The 16,681-nt window shown below is 42.6% G+C and overlaps 1 protein-coding gene across 1 annotated transcript in view; it reads right to left on the reverse strand.

The window, feature by feature from the left end:
* Nucleotides 1-15,559, reverse strand: part of LCMT1 (leucine carboxyl methyltransferase 1) — a 50,583-nt gene extending 35,024 nt beyond the window's left edge. Inside the window, exon 1 of the mRNA XM_058569815.1 lies at nt 15,320-15,559. Within this exon, the coding sequence (XP_058425798.1) occupies nt 15,320-15,429 (110 nt within the window). The 5' untranslated portion in view covers nt 15,430-15,559. The remainder of the gene's footprint in view (nt 1-15,319) is intronic.
* Nucleotides 15,560-16,681: the final 1,122 nt, after the last annotated feature.

Below are 16,681 nucleotides of genomic sequence, written 5' to 3' on the forward strand. Positions count from 1 at the left end.
ATGAGAGTGGCCAAGATAAAAAGATTTACATCACACTGTCAGGAACAGTAAGGAAGAGAGTGCTGCTGGGCACCACCGATGGGGTTCTGAGGGGATGAGCACCACATTTCAGAACTCATAGGCCATCGATTAGCAATCAGCTGAATAAATGACACTGCATCCATACAATGAAATATTAACCAATCTTGAAAATATAAACTAGAAGAACTGGACATGGCAAGATGTTCAAGATACACTTTTAAGAGAAAAAGTCAAGACCAAAAATATATGTAGCATACGTGCCCACAAATACATATACGTGTGTCTGTATATACAGAGAAGTACTGGGGATTGGTATCAAACTATTAACGATGATTATCTCTGAGATTTCTGATTTTTTTAAAATGTATCTATGTTTTTAAAATTTCCTACACTAACCACATGCCATATTTCATTATATCTAAACACAATCAACTGTAAGATAGAAAAAATACTGCCAATTAGTTAACAATGTTTTTCCTATCGCTTAGAATTTTAATTTTGTGGTTATTGAGAAAGCTCTTTTAGACTTATTTAAACAGATTATCATCATCTCTCTCTCATACACACATAAAAAGGAAAAGATGAATGAAATAAGTTGGTTAAATCTTCACTTTCAGGATGTCTGTGAGTTACCACACAATACTGACCTTTGTGACAATGAGGGCATTGGTGACACTATATTTCTTTTCTTCTTTTTTTTTTTGTGAGTAAGATTAGCCCTGAGCTAACATCCATTGCCAATCCTCTTTTTGCTGAGGAAGATTGGCCCTGGGCTAACATGTGTGCCCATCTTCCTCTACTTTATATGGGATGCCACCACAGCATGGCTTGACAAGTGGTGCTGTCAAGTCCGCTTGACCAGCAGTGCTGGTACGAAGGTCCACGCCCAGGATCTGAACCCACGAACCCCGTGCCGCCCAAGCAGAGTGTGCGAACTTAACTACTACACTACCGGGCCGGCCCCGCAACACTGCATTTCTTAAGAGATCTCCATCATCCTTCTCTGAGATTTTCTTCCAGCCACTGACCCTTTGTAAGTTTTGATACTGGCTTTTTCTTAATCTCATCAGAAGGTATCAATGGATGGTTTTCAAACATCAATCAGGATTTGTGCTCCTTCTTCAAATGGCCCTTAAATATTATGCGGACTAAAGCCCTCAGGGGCTGCAGTTGCAGAGGTCCAGCCCTGCCACCAGGAATAGTGACCAGGACCTATTGCACAGGTAATGACAACTCTAACACAACTTGACAGTGACGGCAGGACACATGGAGAATAAATCACATCTGATTTCAAAGAAGTGAAAAGGTAAGAATGTGTGTGTCACAGAATAGATCAAATACAGCACTGCTTCACAACAAGAAAAACAGTAACAAACATAAAAGGCAACTATTAAACTAAGAAAAATACCTGTATCATGTCACAAAGTATTAATATCCTTTCAATATAAAGGACTCAATAAGAAAAAAACCCCTAATATCCCAGAAGAAAAAAAATGGACAAAGGACAAATATGGGCAATTCACAAAAGAAGAAACACAACTGATCAATGAACACACACTTCACTCTTATCAATTATCAAAAAAAACGCAAAATGAAAGCAAAAAGAGAGAGCAGTATTTCTCCTATCAAATTGGCAACAGAACTATTTTTTAATAGAAGCTGGTTTTAGAGAGGGCTCAGGAGGAGGGCACCCAACACTGCTGCCAGAACTATGAACTGGCACAGCCATGTGCAAGGCACCATGGCAACAGGCACAAAAAGCCAGAAAAACGTGTACACAATGACCAAACAATCCCACTTCTAGGATTTATCCTAAGGAAGTAAGCATGGACACAAGGATTTTTCTACAAGAACACTGAACCTGGAGTTACTGTATCAGGTGAACAAAGCAAGCTACAAAATTACATATACAGGATGTTCCTAATTTTGTTAGAATGAATATATACATACACATAAAGACCATCCAGAGTAGATACCAAAATGCTAATAGTGGTTATCGCCACACCACCACACTATGCATCTAGTTTGCTGTCCATTTTCACTAGCCCTCTGTTCCCAAAACATAGAGAACATACTTCAAAACTTGTATATCCTAACCTCATGTTTAAAACCCAGATCAAAGAATCAAAAATCTCAGATTTGGAAAGACCTTAAAGATTTTCTCAGTCTTCATTCAATCCACTACTTTCAAAATTTTCATGATATTCACATACCACCTCTTCAATTTAATATGTCTTTAAATCAACTCATTTTTTTAAATTCTCAGGTCTGATATGCTACCCAATATTTTCTTCTAACACATACTGTAATAAATACCTAATTATTTAAATTTAAAACACCAGTTTGTGTACCACCTAAAACCATCTCACATTCCTCCCGTGGGAAACATTGACCTAGTCCAACCCCTACCTATTCATTCAGGAAACACTCACTGACTTTGTCCTATTTGCATGGGTGTCAGCTGCCACAACGGGAATTTCATGGCAAAAGTGTGAAAAGCCCTCCAGCAGGTATCTCTTCATCACAGGGCTCAGGGAATGGGAAGGGGCCCTCCCTGCTCGCTCAGCCTGTGAGGATCAAGGCTGGGCTGGTTCATTTTACTTCTCATCAATACTCACTGAGTGCTCACTACCTGCCAGGCATTACCCCAAATGCTTGACAAATAGGAACACATAACCCTCCTAACAACCCTACAAGGAATGCACTGCTTTACAGACAGAGGTTAAGGTAGTTTCCTCAAGCTGTGCAACCTTGCAGGGAACTTCATTCTATTGCTTTCCAAACCTACTTACCCACTTGGATTGAGACCTCTCTCCCAACACTTCAGTTGCTTAAATGATGTGTATCTGTTTGTAAGTGTGTATATGTATATCTGTTTGTGTGTATATGTATATATGTATATGTACACATACATATGCATATATACGAGCATATATACATGCATATACACATACATGTGCATGTATATATACATATGTGTATGTATACGTACACATGCATATATACATATATATTAAAGCAACCGCAAAAATCAACTGAATATTTCTAGCATTAATTTTCAAGTTTGGGATTTTAACTGCATACTGCTTGTGGTCTTTAAGATATTGCTCTACCTCAAATTTTTAATTATATTGTTCTTTTACATCTTTTAGTTTCATTTTTTAGTTTTTATTTCCTGTTGGTTTTATTCTTGGTTCACAAATGGAAGACAGGAATCAAAGTCTTAAGGGCAACAGACTGTGGACCAAAACAGAGTTTGGATTTGTTTCCCTTCTTGTGAGCTCTTGGAAGCTTCATGTTGCTTTCCTAAGTAGACCCGCAAGGCCTTAAGTGTTGAATTACCTAAAAAACTGGGCCTCAAAAACTAAGAAGACTCACAGGCTACAGTTTCCTCCCAAAGGTGACTACTGGTATTGCCTTTTGGCTTCATCTAACATCTCATTACTTTACAAGGATCAATATGATCAAAAACCTACTGTCTCTGTTGTAAGCACTCACTGAATAGTGGGCAAAGTGTAAATGGAAAAAGAACCAACATTCACAAGAGGGGGAACTAAGTAGGAGAATCCCATAAGAAAGTTCCCTTGGTTCTGTGTCCCATATCTAACCTTAACAAAAAACCAGTTAATACAGAATATAATAGCACGATGCCATGGACCTGAATAATACTAAAGCACTTTCGGAAAAAATAAAACATTTAAGAACATGTATTCTGAATATTTTCTCCCAGTGTGTGGCTTGTTCATTTTCTTAGTGTATCTATTTTCCCTTTGAAGTTGGTGCTTTTTGTGTTCTGTATACAAAATATTTGCCAACTTCAAAGTTGCCAAGATATTCTCCTTATGTTTTCATACAGAAGCTTTATGGTTCTAGCTTTAACATTTAGGTTTATGATCTATCCCAAATTAATATGTCTGTACAGAATGAGGAGGGGTCAAGGTTTGTTTTGTTTCCATTTGAATATCCAGTTGATCCACAATTATTAGTTAAAAAGACATTCCTTTCCCCCACTGAATTGACTTCGCACTCTGGGCAAAAAAAATCAACCGACAGTACTTATGTAGGTCTGGTTCTGGACTCTCTAGTCTGTTTCATTGATCTATCTGTCTATCTTTATGCCAAGACCACAGTGGTTTGCTTACTGTAGCTTTACAGTAAGTCTTAAAGTTAAGTAGGGTAAGCAGTATAAGTTCTCCAACTTTGTTCTTCTTTAGAAGATTTTTTTGGCTCTTCTAGATCCTTTGTGTTTCCATATACATTTTAGAATCAACTTGTTAATTTCTTTAGAAAAGATGGCTACGATTTTGATTGGGATTGCACTGACTCTACGGATCCATTTGGAAAGAAGAGAAATCTTAACATCAAGTCTTCTAATATAAGAACGAAGCATATCTCCCATTTATTTAAGTCTTCTTTAATTTCTCTCAGCAATGTTTTATAGTTTTTTGTGTAAAGGTGTTTCATGTCTTTCATTAGACTTATTCCTAGACATTTTGTTTTTTGATGCTATTGTAAATGATATTTTAAAATTTCATTTTCCTATACATGTATGTATATTTACAATACATCTATCTGACAAAAGATTCCCATGGGAAATAGATAATGAACTCCAATAAGTCAAAACCAACAACAACACCATCAAGAAAAACAGGCAAAGACTTGAATAGACAGTTCACAAAAGAAGATGTAGAATGGCCAACAAGCACCCGAAAGGTGTTTAACATCATTAGTTACCAAGGAAATGCAATTTAAAACCATAATGAGATGCTATTTCACACCCATTGACAAGACCGAATGTTAACAAAGATACGAAGCAACTGAAGTTTTGATACACAGCTGGTGGGAAGTGTAAACTGATAAACTACTTTGGAAATTAGTCTGGCAATTAAATATATACCCACCCTATGACAAAGCAATTCCACCCCCAGGCATTTATCTAAAAGAAATGAAAGACACATAAGAATGTTCATTGCAGCCTATTCACAATGGCCAAAAACTGGATACAACTCAAATGTCCATCACCAGGTGAACGGATGAACAAATCAGGGTACATTCACGCAACAAAAAAAGGTGCAAACTACTTTACACTGACAAAGATTCTCTCCTTGAGCAAACTCTAGCCAGGCTCCTCTTCTCTAGGAAGCCTCAACCTTCACTTATTCTATACAGACTTTTGGGTTTTTTTTGTGAGGAAGATCAGCCCTGAGCTAACATCCATGCCAATCCTCCTCTTTTTGCTGAGGAAAACTGGCCCTGAGCTAACATCCGTGCCCATCTTCCTCCACTTTATGTGGGACGCCACCACAGCATGGCTTGACAAGCGGTGGGTTCGTGCGCGCCCGGGATCCAAACCTGGCCGCCAGCAGCGGAGCACGCGCACTTAACCGCTACGCCATGGGGCCAGCCCCTATACAGACTTGTATAACAAACACTGTTATTCTATAACAAACACTAACATAGTTTCTAACAGCTCAAAGCCGCGCTCATAGGATGACTCTGGGCCCCCTTAAAGTGCCTGCCTAAAAAAACTCAAGGCTGGCAAAAGCATTTACCGTCTGTTCCAGCCAACACTTAAAGACAGGGCCCCAGACTCCCAGTTAGCAAATCTAGATGGTTTCACATGTACCAACCCCTCCTTCCCACTTTCTGTAAATTTTCTCTTCTCTGACTCTACTCACCACCTTCCTTACTCCCACATTCTCCCTTTAAAACACTCTTTGTACAAATCGAAGTTGTTTAGTTCACACTAGACTCTATTCCTTATTGCAATAGTTATTACTGATGAAAATCTGCTCTTACCACTTTAACTAGTATCTTTGACAACATGCACAACAGAGATGAATCTCAACACATTGAGTGAAAGAAGACACAAAAAGAATACATATGTATGATTCCACTGATATGACATTCAAGAATAGGCGAATCTAATCTATGGTAGCTGAAATCAGAAAAGGACTGTTAGCTGGGGATAAGGAAATTAACTAGAGATACAAGGGAAATTTCTGGAGTTTCAGGAATATTTTATATCACATTTTTGGTGGTGGTACACAGATATATACAATTGTCAGCATTTATCAAACTGAACACTGAGACGTGAGCATTTTATTATATAAATTATCTCCCTCTCTCCCCCTCCCTCCCACCTCCCTCCTCTTCCCTCCTCCTCTCTCTCTCTTTCCCTTAAGAATATCTGGGGAAATTCTGGGGGGGCGGGGAGAGAAGGTGAGAGACGTAGGTGACCCTCCAAGTTCCCTTTTCAATATCCACTCACCTCTTCTTTCTTACTAAGAGGACCCCAATTTTGTTTGAGGTATCAATCTGCCCTTTAGAAATTCTCACCTTCCACACGTTCCTGCAGCCAGGGGTGGGGCCACATGTCCCAGTTCTGGCTAATGAGAAGTATGCAGAAGTCTACAGGGTAGGGCTTCCCGAAAAGTTATTGCTTTCCTGATGAAAAAGGACAGACTCAGACACATGTCTTTCATTAGTATCCCTTCCTTTTCTTTCTTCCTGGAGCACAGCTGCTCAAACAGACTAAAACGATTCTGATATTCCCTGGTACAAACCTATTCTTAACCTGCGAAGCAAGCTATGGGAGCTCTGAATCAATTCACAACTAAGTAACTTTGCGAATCAAAGTTTTTCCAGCATCAAAATGAAAAAAAAAGCAATTCAAACTGAAAGTCAAGGATGACAAATGCATTGCTGTGTTAAAGTATATATAAGAATTTAGTATATAATCCAAGTGATGTTTCAAATCAATGGGGAAATAGAGACCATTCAATAGACGGTGTAGGGACAACTGGCTAATAATCAGAGACAAAACTTAGTTAGACTGCTACTTTATAACATATAAAATAATCAAGATAGATGAATGATCTAAGCATAAAAGCCAAAACCATAAAAGTGCTAAAAGAAAATGTTACAATGATTGAGAATGGTCTTTCAAAGCATCACCCAAAATCCACAAGCCATAGTTAGATTGTCAGATTCTGCACTACAAAGACTCACAATTTCCATTACAAAATGTACAATACAAGCTAACCTGAAAGATAAACATCACTTTGAGAGAAAATGCTGCAACAAATATAGAAGCAACAGACTACTATCCCTGATATAAAAAGTCCTTACAAGTCAATAATAAAAATACAAATAAGCAAACAAGAAGAAGACAACAATCCAATAGGAAAATGATATGAGAGAGGGCTCACATAAAAAATATCAATGACAGTAAGCAGACTAAAAGTTCTCAGTCTCACTAGTGATTATAGAAATACAAATTAGAAAGAGGTACTATTTTCCACCTGTCAGTTGATAAACAATTTAAGAGACGGAGAATATTCTGCGATTAGCATCTCATTCACTGTGGGTGGGAATGAAAACGGATATAACCTCTTTCGAGAACCATTTTGCAGAAACTTCTCCCCTGAAATCCATCTCACAGGAAAACTCAAATACACGTGCAAAAATCCTCATCTCAGCATTTTTTTTTAAAGATTTTATTTATTTATTTATTTTCCCCCCAAAGCCCCAGTAGATAGTTGTATGTCATAGCTGCACATCCCTCCAGTTGCTGTATGTGGGACGCAGCCTCAGCATGGCCGGAGAAGCGGTGCGTCGGTGCACGCCCGGGATCCAAACCCGGGCCGCCAGCCTCGGAGCGCGCGCACTTAACCGCTAAGTCACGGGGCCGGCCCTCAGCATTATTTTAATAGCAAAATCATAGCCACCCAAATGATGAACAATAGAAGAATGGTCAAATAAAATACAACCACACTGTGGAATACTGTGCAGCCATTAAAAAGAACGAGGTGGATCTGTGTGAAATTAGACGTACAATACGTTCATATTATGCTACTGAATGGGGGAAAAGTACTCACTATTGTCATTAAAAAGATTAAGCTGTTAAAAGAAAAAAAATAATGTGATATTAACAATCTAGATCTAAGATAATTATCTTTCATAGATATTTTTCAAAATTTAATTCATTCCTTTGTACAAAAAAGGGGGGAAAATATCTACGATTTATTTGACTTTCTTGATGGTCAAGTTTGGCAGCTAATTTATTCTCAACAGAATGTTCCAGTTCTCAAGTGACACGTCTTCTCTGGAACGGAAAGCAGCAGCACCTGCCTTCAAAATATTTCAGATGAAAATTTCGGCCCTGCTCTCTGGGGCATAGCTGTGAAGATGTGATCAGTGTGCTGGAAAGGCCCTCAGGAAAACGCTGCCTTTCCCCAGAGGTGATCCTGCGGCCTGCTTGCGTGTCAAGGGGGAGATTTTTTGATTCGGTTGAGAAATCAGATTAACTTTTATAATATTCACAATGGAATTTCAGCCTTACAGCCCCTGGTCTGGTTTCTAAAACATATAAAACATGCAAAACTAGTAAAACAAAAAACCAGAATTTTAAGACCTCGTCGGGAAACATCATCTTGAGCACTTGCATTGCGTTCCTCTTCACTTTAGCCATCTGACAAACCATTATATGCCTACAATGCACACGGCAATAAGGTAGACACGGTCCTTGCTCTGTATCATGCTTACTCTAGTCAAGGAGACAAACATGAAACAATATGTCTGAATTACAACTGGGCTGATGACCACAAAGGCAATGCTCAGAGTGTCATGAGAACATAGAACGGGGGCTGACCTTGACTATGGGGGTCAGAGAGGTCTCCTTGAGGGATCCACATCTGAGAGAAGCCAAAAACCTTGCAGTCATCATTTATTCCTCTGTCTCCCCCAACATCCAGTCTGTCAGCACATTCCATTAGCTCATTCTATCTTCACAATGGACCCAGAATCTGATGGATTCTCAGCACTTGATTGCTGCCATCCTGATCCAAGCCAAGGGCATCTCTGACTTGGGATATCCCAGTACCCCTAACTGATCTCCGTCTTCCATCCTTGCCCCCTATAGTCTGTTCTCCACAGAGAAGCTGAAGTGATCCTGTGAAAACCCCCGTCACGTCACCTCATTCCTCAGTTCAGAATCCTCCAATGGCTCCCATCTCAGAGGAGAAGTTAGGGCCTTACAAGAGCCTGCAGCGTCTGTCCCCACGGCCTCCCAGATTCCATCTGCTACTCTTCTGCCTCACTCACTCTGGCCTTGTGGCTCCTGGAACAGGGGAGGCTAGCTCCTGCCTCAGGGCCTTTCTGCTCTTTGTTCTCTCTGCCCAGACACTGTTTCCCCAGATATCCACAGGGCTCACTCCCCCGCCCCTCACAAGTCTTTCCCTAGCATTGACTTTCTCGGCGGGCCCTTCCCTGGTCATCCCATCTCCAACGACAACTCCTTCCAACACTCCTACTGCATCTACCTCCACCTAACATGCCAGATATTTGGCTTATTGGCTGCCTGGCTGTCTCCCGCCTGGAATAAATGCCCCATAAGAGCTCCATTTTTCTCTGTTTTGTTCACTTCTGTGCCTGCACTAGAACAGTGCCTCCAGAAACCGAGTAGGCACTGAATAAAGAATGTTGAATGGACGGCTTCATCTGAGAGATGATGTGGAACTGCTTAGGCAGGGAGGGTGGGAGAAAGCATTGCAGGCAGAGGGCACAGCATGCTGAAAGGCCCCAAGGGAGGGCAGGAACAGGGCATATTTGAAGAACGGAAAGGATCCCGCAGGGAAGGGAGGGGTGTTGTGAAGTGAGGCTGGAGAAGCAGAACAGAGCAGGTAGGGCCGTGGAGACCATGTAAGGAACTTTGGTCTTTTTCCAAGAGCCACAAGAAGCCATTAAACTAGGGAGTGACAGGATCAAATATGCCCTTACAGACCTCTGGCTTTGTGAGAGATATAGATTGGAGGAGGGAAGAATGACTAGGTGTGCTCAGTTAGCAGACTAGTACCATAGTTCAGACCACAGGTAACCTTAGCATGGACTGAGATGGCAGAAGTAGAGGTGGAGAAAAGGAGGTCGATTCCAGAAACATTCAGTAGATAAAATCAACAGGTCTGGGTGATTAGTCACATCAGGGGGCAAGTGAAAGGGCAGTTCCAAGCTGACTCCTACCTTTGGTACTTGGGAACTGAATGAACAATAGTCCCATTCACTGGGTTGGGGGGTGGGGCAGCCAGGATGAGAACAGGTGAAGATGATTTGGAGCACAGTTTTGGAAATAATGAATTTGAGATCATTCTGAGACATCCAAATGGCGCTTTCCAGTTGGCAGTGGGTTATCTGGGTGGCATGATCAGATCATGAAAGGTGTAGTGTGTCATGCAAAGTCATGTAAGTTTTTACCTTGTGGCTGATGGGGCACTAAAAGGTTTTAAGTGACAAAGCTATAGGACAAGCTTTGTGATTTCCAAAATCACCCCGGCCACAGCATAAACACTGGGATGGGGGAGAGGGCTGGACCACAAGCAGGTACAAGAAAGACATGGTGCAACAGACCAGGTGAGCGAGGAGACCTGAGCAAGGTCTGCGGCACAGTGGGGAATGAAAAGAGCACAGACCTTCCCTTTGTCGCCACACGATCTCCTGCACAGCTGCTGCGTACTTTTCTACAACACAGACCAGATCATGTCAGTTCTTCCACTTAAAACCCCTCAGGATCTTCCACTTGCCTTGGGCCCTTCTACATTTCATTCTCTGACAACCTCATGGGAATTCTTTCTTGCTACCCCCTCCCCCACCCAACGTCAACCTCACCTAACACACCATTCTGCTTTGGTCTCCATGCTGTTTAGCACGTGCCGTTTTTTTCTGCCTCGCAAACACCTATTCATCTTTTTAGGACTCATCTCCTCCACTGTAAAAAAAAAGAAAAGCAGCGCTGACATCCAGGAGTTGGCCTGGTACCATGAGCCAGGCTTTCTTGTTGTTAGAAGCTGGCCTGGCGCTCACACAAGCCATGCTGTTCACCTAGTGGACATAAACATCTCACAGGCACCAGCACCAGGTCACATTGCAACAGGTATGATGTAAGACAAAACAGGACCACTTCATCATTTTGTCTAAAGACACACACAAGGTCGTCATGCCATCCACAAAATACCAAACATCCTTCTCTCCGGCCTGATACGAGTGACTGTGGCCTCTTTATGAATTACAGCGTTTGTCTCACTCTAGTCACACTTCCTTCTAGAAAAGACTGATGGTGCTCCCCAATGATAGAATTGTCCCTGCCTCCTGTCAGCACCCATTCCAGAGCAAATCTCTTCTTCCTTGAACCCTCCCCAAATTATCCAACAAAAGCCCAAATCCTATCAGTTATTTCTAACACCCTCTTCCTGAAAGGCCCCATCTTCCCCATGATGTGAGTTCTCCCTCACTACAACGACTAATTGAATCCAACTTGTTTACCTACTGCTGTGTTTCTAGTGGTCTTTGTTAGAGCACATTACAACAGTAATAGTAGGAAAGGCTGATTAAGTTTCCTGGAAGAAGTTAATGGAGTTCCAATCTGAAAGCATCCATTTTATATGTTAAACAATACCCAGAACATCACCACTGTTATCTTGAGAATGAAGGGAGGGTGGAGCAAATCAGAAGTTTGTGATAGGTAGAAAATGTCTGAATTAGGTATCCTGGAGCATGAGAGAGTGAGTTGACCAGAGAATCATACTAGAATGGTCAGGCTCTGTAAGGGCACAGGTGAGGTTGGTGACATGAATGCAGAGTAGTACCCAGCTCCCCTGCTGTGTGAGTCCTACCACCAGTATTCAAGGTGAAAATGGGTAGTTTAGTTTTGGGCTTACTGGGACTGAAGGGCAAGAGAGATGAAGGCATTGCTAAGAGAGTTCCTGAAGGATGGACTCCCAGCTCAAGTGAGAGGTAACAGCCTTGAGGAAGCATCTAAAGGATAGAGAACACCATGGAGGTCTTAAGGAAAAAGATGCTGAGGGCACCAGGACAGAAATCCAGGGCATCATGGTGGGAACGGGAACAGGTGGATGAGAAGAGGTCATCACTGCAGACCACGCTTTGATGAAAATGAGTGGCCCGTGTGGAGGCTCGGTCCTCCACATACACACTGAAGTCAACTGGGATGATGGCAAGAATTGAGGCAGAGGAAGGCTGTAGGCCAGGTGACCAAGTTTTCAATGAAATAGGGGACTAGCCAGGAGCAGTAGGAAAGAGTAATGAGTGGGAGGAGAGGGTAATCCAGCAGGGGACCATAGATCTCAAAGAAACGGGGCTGGGGGACAAAGAGCAGAAAGGACACACATCTCCAACCTCCTAATCCTGAGATCTGCAGAGTATGAGAAAACAGAGGCACCACTTGAGAGGGCTTCAAGAAAAGGATATTCCTAGGGAAGGACCAGGGTCAAGGCAAAGAGAGGGACATAAGGGCTAAGGAGAGGCTGAGGAAATAGAGGAGGCTGCTGATTACGGAGTGGTAATTTCAGAGGACACAGGGACGGTTGGGGAGTGGGTAAACAAAAGAGTAGAGAACTGACCTAGGGTTATAGCATGATGGGGAAGATAAGGACAGGAAAGAATGGGGAGTGGAGTGAGTTAGCTACCATGGTCCGTGCTCCATAGATATCCGCTGAACCCTAGTACATCCACTGTGAAGCGGACTGGAGGAGGGACAGTATGAGTCCATGAAGACGATGATGATGATGATGACGACGACAACGATGACGATGGGGGTGGCGGTCATAACAATGACTACCCATCTTGAACACATACTGTGTCCAAGCACTGCTGGAAGCACTCCACATTTAATCCTCACAACAACCCATGGACACACAACCTCACTATGATCCCCAGACAGGCTCTGAACCAAAGGAGGGAGCAAACGGAAACAGAAGTAACAGAGTTGTAGGAGCCCTGGGAGGCTAAGAGGCATTTTTAACATTAGTTTAGGAATTTTTATGGCTTAACTCAAGGCAGCAGGGCCCAGCACAACCCACAGCTATAACATATTCAGTAACTTCAACCAAATAATATTCAGACTGGAGGGAAATCAAAACTACTATAATAATAATTTCTTGATGGCTTCATTTTGTGCCAGATCCTGTGCTAACTGCTTTGCATCATCTCATTTAATCCTCACATCCAAAAGGTAGGTTACCATTATTATCCCCATTTTAAAGGTGAGGAGACTGAGGCAGAGAGACGGTAATTTGCCCAGGATTCATGCAAAGATTTCCTACGTAATAACATGACTTTTTCACAAGATTTAAAGGTTTTAATACATTACAGTGAAGATACAGATCATAATTCATAGAACCTGAAAGGCACTGAGTCCTGCAAAAGATCTTAAAACATTATCTTATGTACTCTCACAATCTCTTTTACGTCTTTTGAGATGAGGGAAATCCCAGTGGAACAAACCTTTGATGAAATGCATCCAGATGACCAACATGTCTGGTCTTTATAGCTGGGACCTATCCCAGAAGATTCTGAGTCAGTGGGTCCAGAGGAGGCCCTGAGCATCTGTGTTCTTTTAAAGAGCCCCACATGCTACGCTGATGTGCAGTTTGCGTTGGGAACTACTGCCTTAGCTTCTCTGCAGTTCCGAATCCAAACTCCCCCCACACTGTTTAGATGTCTGTAGACACAGAGGGCATTGGAAACTGAGGCAGAGAAGAGCTGAAATTACAAAAACTATCCAACAGAGAGTCAAGGAAACACGCTCTAGGTATACTACGTCTACTTTTCTTTGCATCTGAACTACTTTATGGCTAATGTACTTTTTTTAACTAAGCATGTTTTCAAAACCTGTTACCAACCAATGTTAAATAAACCTATACTACCAGTAAGTATTAAATAAGCATAATCTTCATGTGCTACTAAAAAGTATTTTATTTCCCTCTGATAATTTTGACAGCACTCCAGTTTCTCTTAGGAAATAGCAGTCAATATGAGAGATATTATTCCTAACTCAACAGTGCTACAGATGTGGTCAACAGCAACTTCAAGTTGGAAAACAAACAAAGTTGGGTGTAACCCATCTAAGTGCACACATTTCACCACGGACAGCCCCTAAGCCTTTAATACTTATGTATGTATTTATCCATTTATTTAAGCAAACACCACTAACACCTACTAAATGCCAGACACTGCTCTAAGTGCTTTACTGATATGAAATATTTAACCTTTACAATCACCTATGAAGTGTGCATTATTATCGTCCCCATTTTACAGATCAGGAAACTGAGACACAGAATGGTTTAGTAACTTGCCCAAGTTCACACAGCTCATAAGAGGCAAAGCTACAATCATTTGACAGAGTCTGGCTCCAGAGTCCATATTCTGAATCACTATGCTTAGTCTCCAAGAACCTACAGAAAGTGCCAGCCTTAATCCAAAACTTGTTTTCCCCACCCTACAGTCCCTATGTGGGCCCAGCTTCTAGGACACTCTTTCAGTTCCTCTAACAGTCCATCCTCCTTCCTTGCTCTGCCTGAAAACTCTCCTACATACCCCCCGCCTCTTTTTCTCCAGCCTTTTCTTCTCAGCTTAAACATCAGTGCCTAAATTACAAACCAGAACGGGAAACACTGTATTCCTCAGCCCTCAACACAAAATTGTAATTGCGTACTTCATGGGTAATTATTTGCTTGCTGTCTGTCCTTTACAACTAGGCCATGTGGTACAGTATGCCAGACACCACGTCAATCTTCTTCATCATGTGTCCCAATCACTGAAACCCACCAACCAGTGGAAAGGAAAGGAAAGGCCTGGAACAAAGTAAAGTCTCAATAATTTCTGTGGAAGGAATAAATGTATGGCGTACCTTCGAGCCTCATGCTTTCTTTCTCATGCTTTCAAGTGTGTGACACATATCTGTGCTCACAACGACCCCAGAGAGCCCCCACGGCACCCCTAATAGTGTAGACTCCCGTACACACAGTCAAGGGCTCTGGAAAGCACTGGCTGCACACAAATACTGTGTGGCCCTTGACAGACCACTTCCTCCTGAACTGGCCTGAGCTTCAGGTGCACAGTGGGGATCACGACAACCCCCAATGGAATGTAACCCATAAGAGAGCGAGAACCTGCACTTCTCCTCATAACCCATCGACACTGTCATTATTCTTTGCTTTCACGTCTGTCCTTCCAGCAAAACTCCAAGAAGCCACGACCACGTCCGCTGGTTCAGAGCCTGACTCCCAGTGACCGAATCCACCGGCTGGCACCGTACCCGGCACACATTGCAAGTCAGGTAAATGTGAGTTCAATGAGTAAATTCCTGCTCCGTGCACTGCACAGGTGTCGCACGACTTGACAGGTACCTATTGGCACACAAGCGTGTTCCTCAGACACAGGCCCGCCTCCCACCGAGACCCCACGCCCCGCGGATGCGGCCCCCAACCCCACGGTCCGCAGGTACCTCTTGCAAATAGAAGCATCTTCGCAAGTGCCGCGCACGCCCTCATCGTCTGTGTCGGTCGGGGAGGAAGAATGGGAGGTGAAGGAGGGACTCCTCAGGCTAGCGGCCATGAGCGTGGAGGTTCCGGGGTGCTGTGCCCACCGGGGACATGGAGCGAAGTCGACAAACGCCAGGCGAAGGAGCGAGCCTGGCAGAAGGCAGCACAGACGAGCTACACTCCACCAGGCTCGGCTGGCGCGGCTCAGTGACGCCGCCCACGACGACGGCCCAGCAACCTGCCCACTTATTGGCGCCTCTCCCCATACGCTCATTGGGCAATTTCCCCGCGGACGTGCTCATTGGAGAACTCCTTTGGCCCCGCCCACACAGCCCGGAAGTTCACTGAGGAGGAAGGTAAACTCTAATTGACGCAAGAGCACCGCAATGCTTTCTGGGAATTGTAGTCGTAGGTCATTGGAAGCTACCGGGATTCTTATTGCTAGTCAAGAAACTTTGTAACAGTAGTTAACTCAGGACGGAAGAGCTGGCAGTATCCCGGGGACTGGGGCCAAGGACTGAGAATCCCGCCGGGGGAAACAAGTGTCAGTGTTACAGTCTCATTTAACAATTTAACAAATATTTATTGAGCACCAGCTCTTCGCCAGGAACTGTGCTATGGGCTTTGCCCACATAATCGCCTTTGTTGTGAAGGAAGGAATGTGTGGGAAAGTAATTCAGTGGAAAACTATGTAGCAGCGAAAATAAACTAGAGCTACCAATTACAAGTATCAATGGCTGACTTTCAGGAAAATAATATTCAGTGAAAGAAGGAAATATAACATTTTTAAATTTAAACCAAGCAAAACTAATGTTGTTTAGAGAAACATAGATATATGGTAAAATACTATACAGAAAAGTCAAGGAATAAGGGAGAAAAAACAAGAATCAAGATATTTGTGATCTTCAGGGAGTGGGGAGGGCAGCACGTTGGAAGACAAAGAAAGGGAATGGAAAAGGAATACAATGACACCTCAATAATTTCTCAAGTTAGAGTGAGTTCACACATGTTTGTTTCATTATTATGCATATTCAAGGTGTTCATAACATGTGTTTTGTAGTAGATTTATTATAAAACATTTTCTAAATAAATAAGAAAAGAAGTGTGTTTGTATATTCCATTTCATTATCTGTCAGGAGCCAGAGAATGGATATACTCAAACTTTAAGAACCTTGGATCACACACACACACGAGAGCAAAACAGACAAACAAACAACAACAAAAAACCCAGCACACATATATTGGGGCAAGACCAGATATTAAAAGCTTGCTTAGGGGCCGGCCCTGTGGCTTAGCGGTTAAGTGCGCGCGCTCCGCTGCTGGCA

Source organism: Diceros bicornis, chromosome 26 (genome assembly GCF_020826845.1).
Source record: "Diceros bicornis minor isolate mBicDic1 chromosome 26, mDicBic1.mat.cur, whole genome shotgun sequence".
Lineage (NCBI taxonomy): Eukaryota > Metazoa > Chordata > Mammalia > Perissodactyla > Rhinocerotidae > Diceros > Diceros bicornis.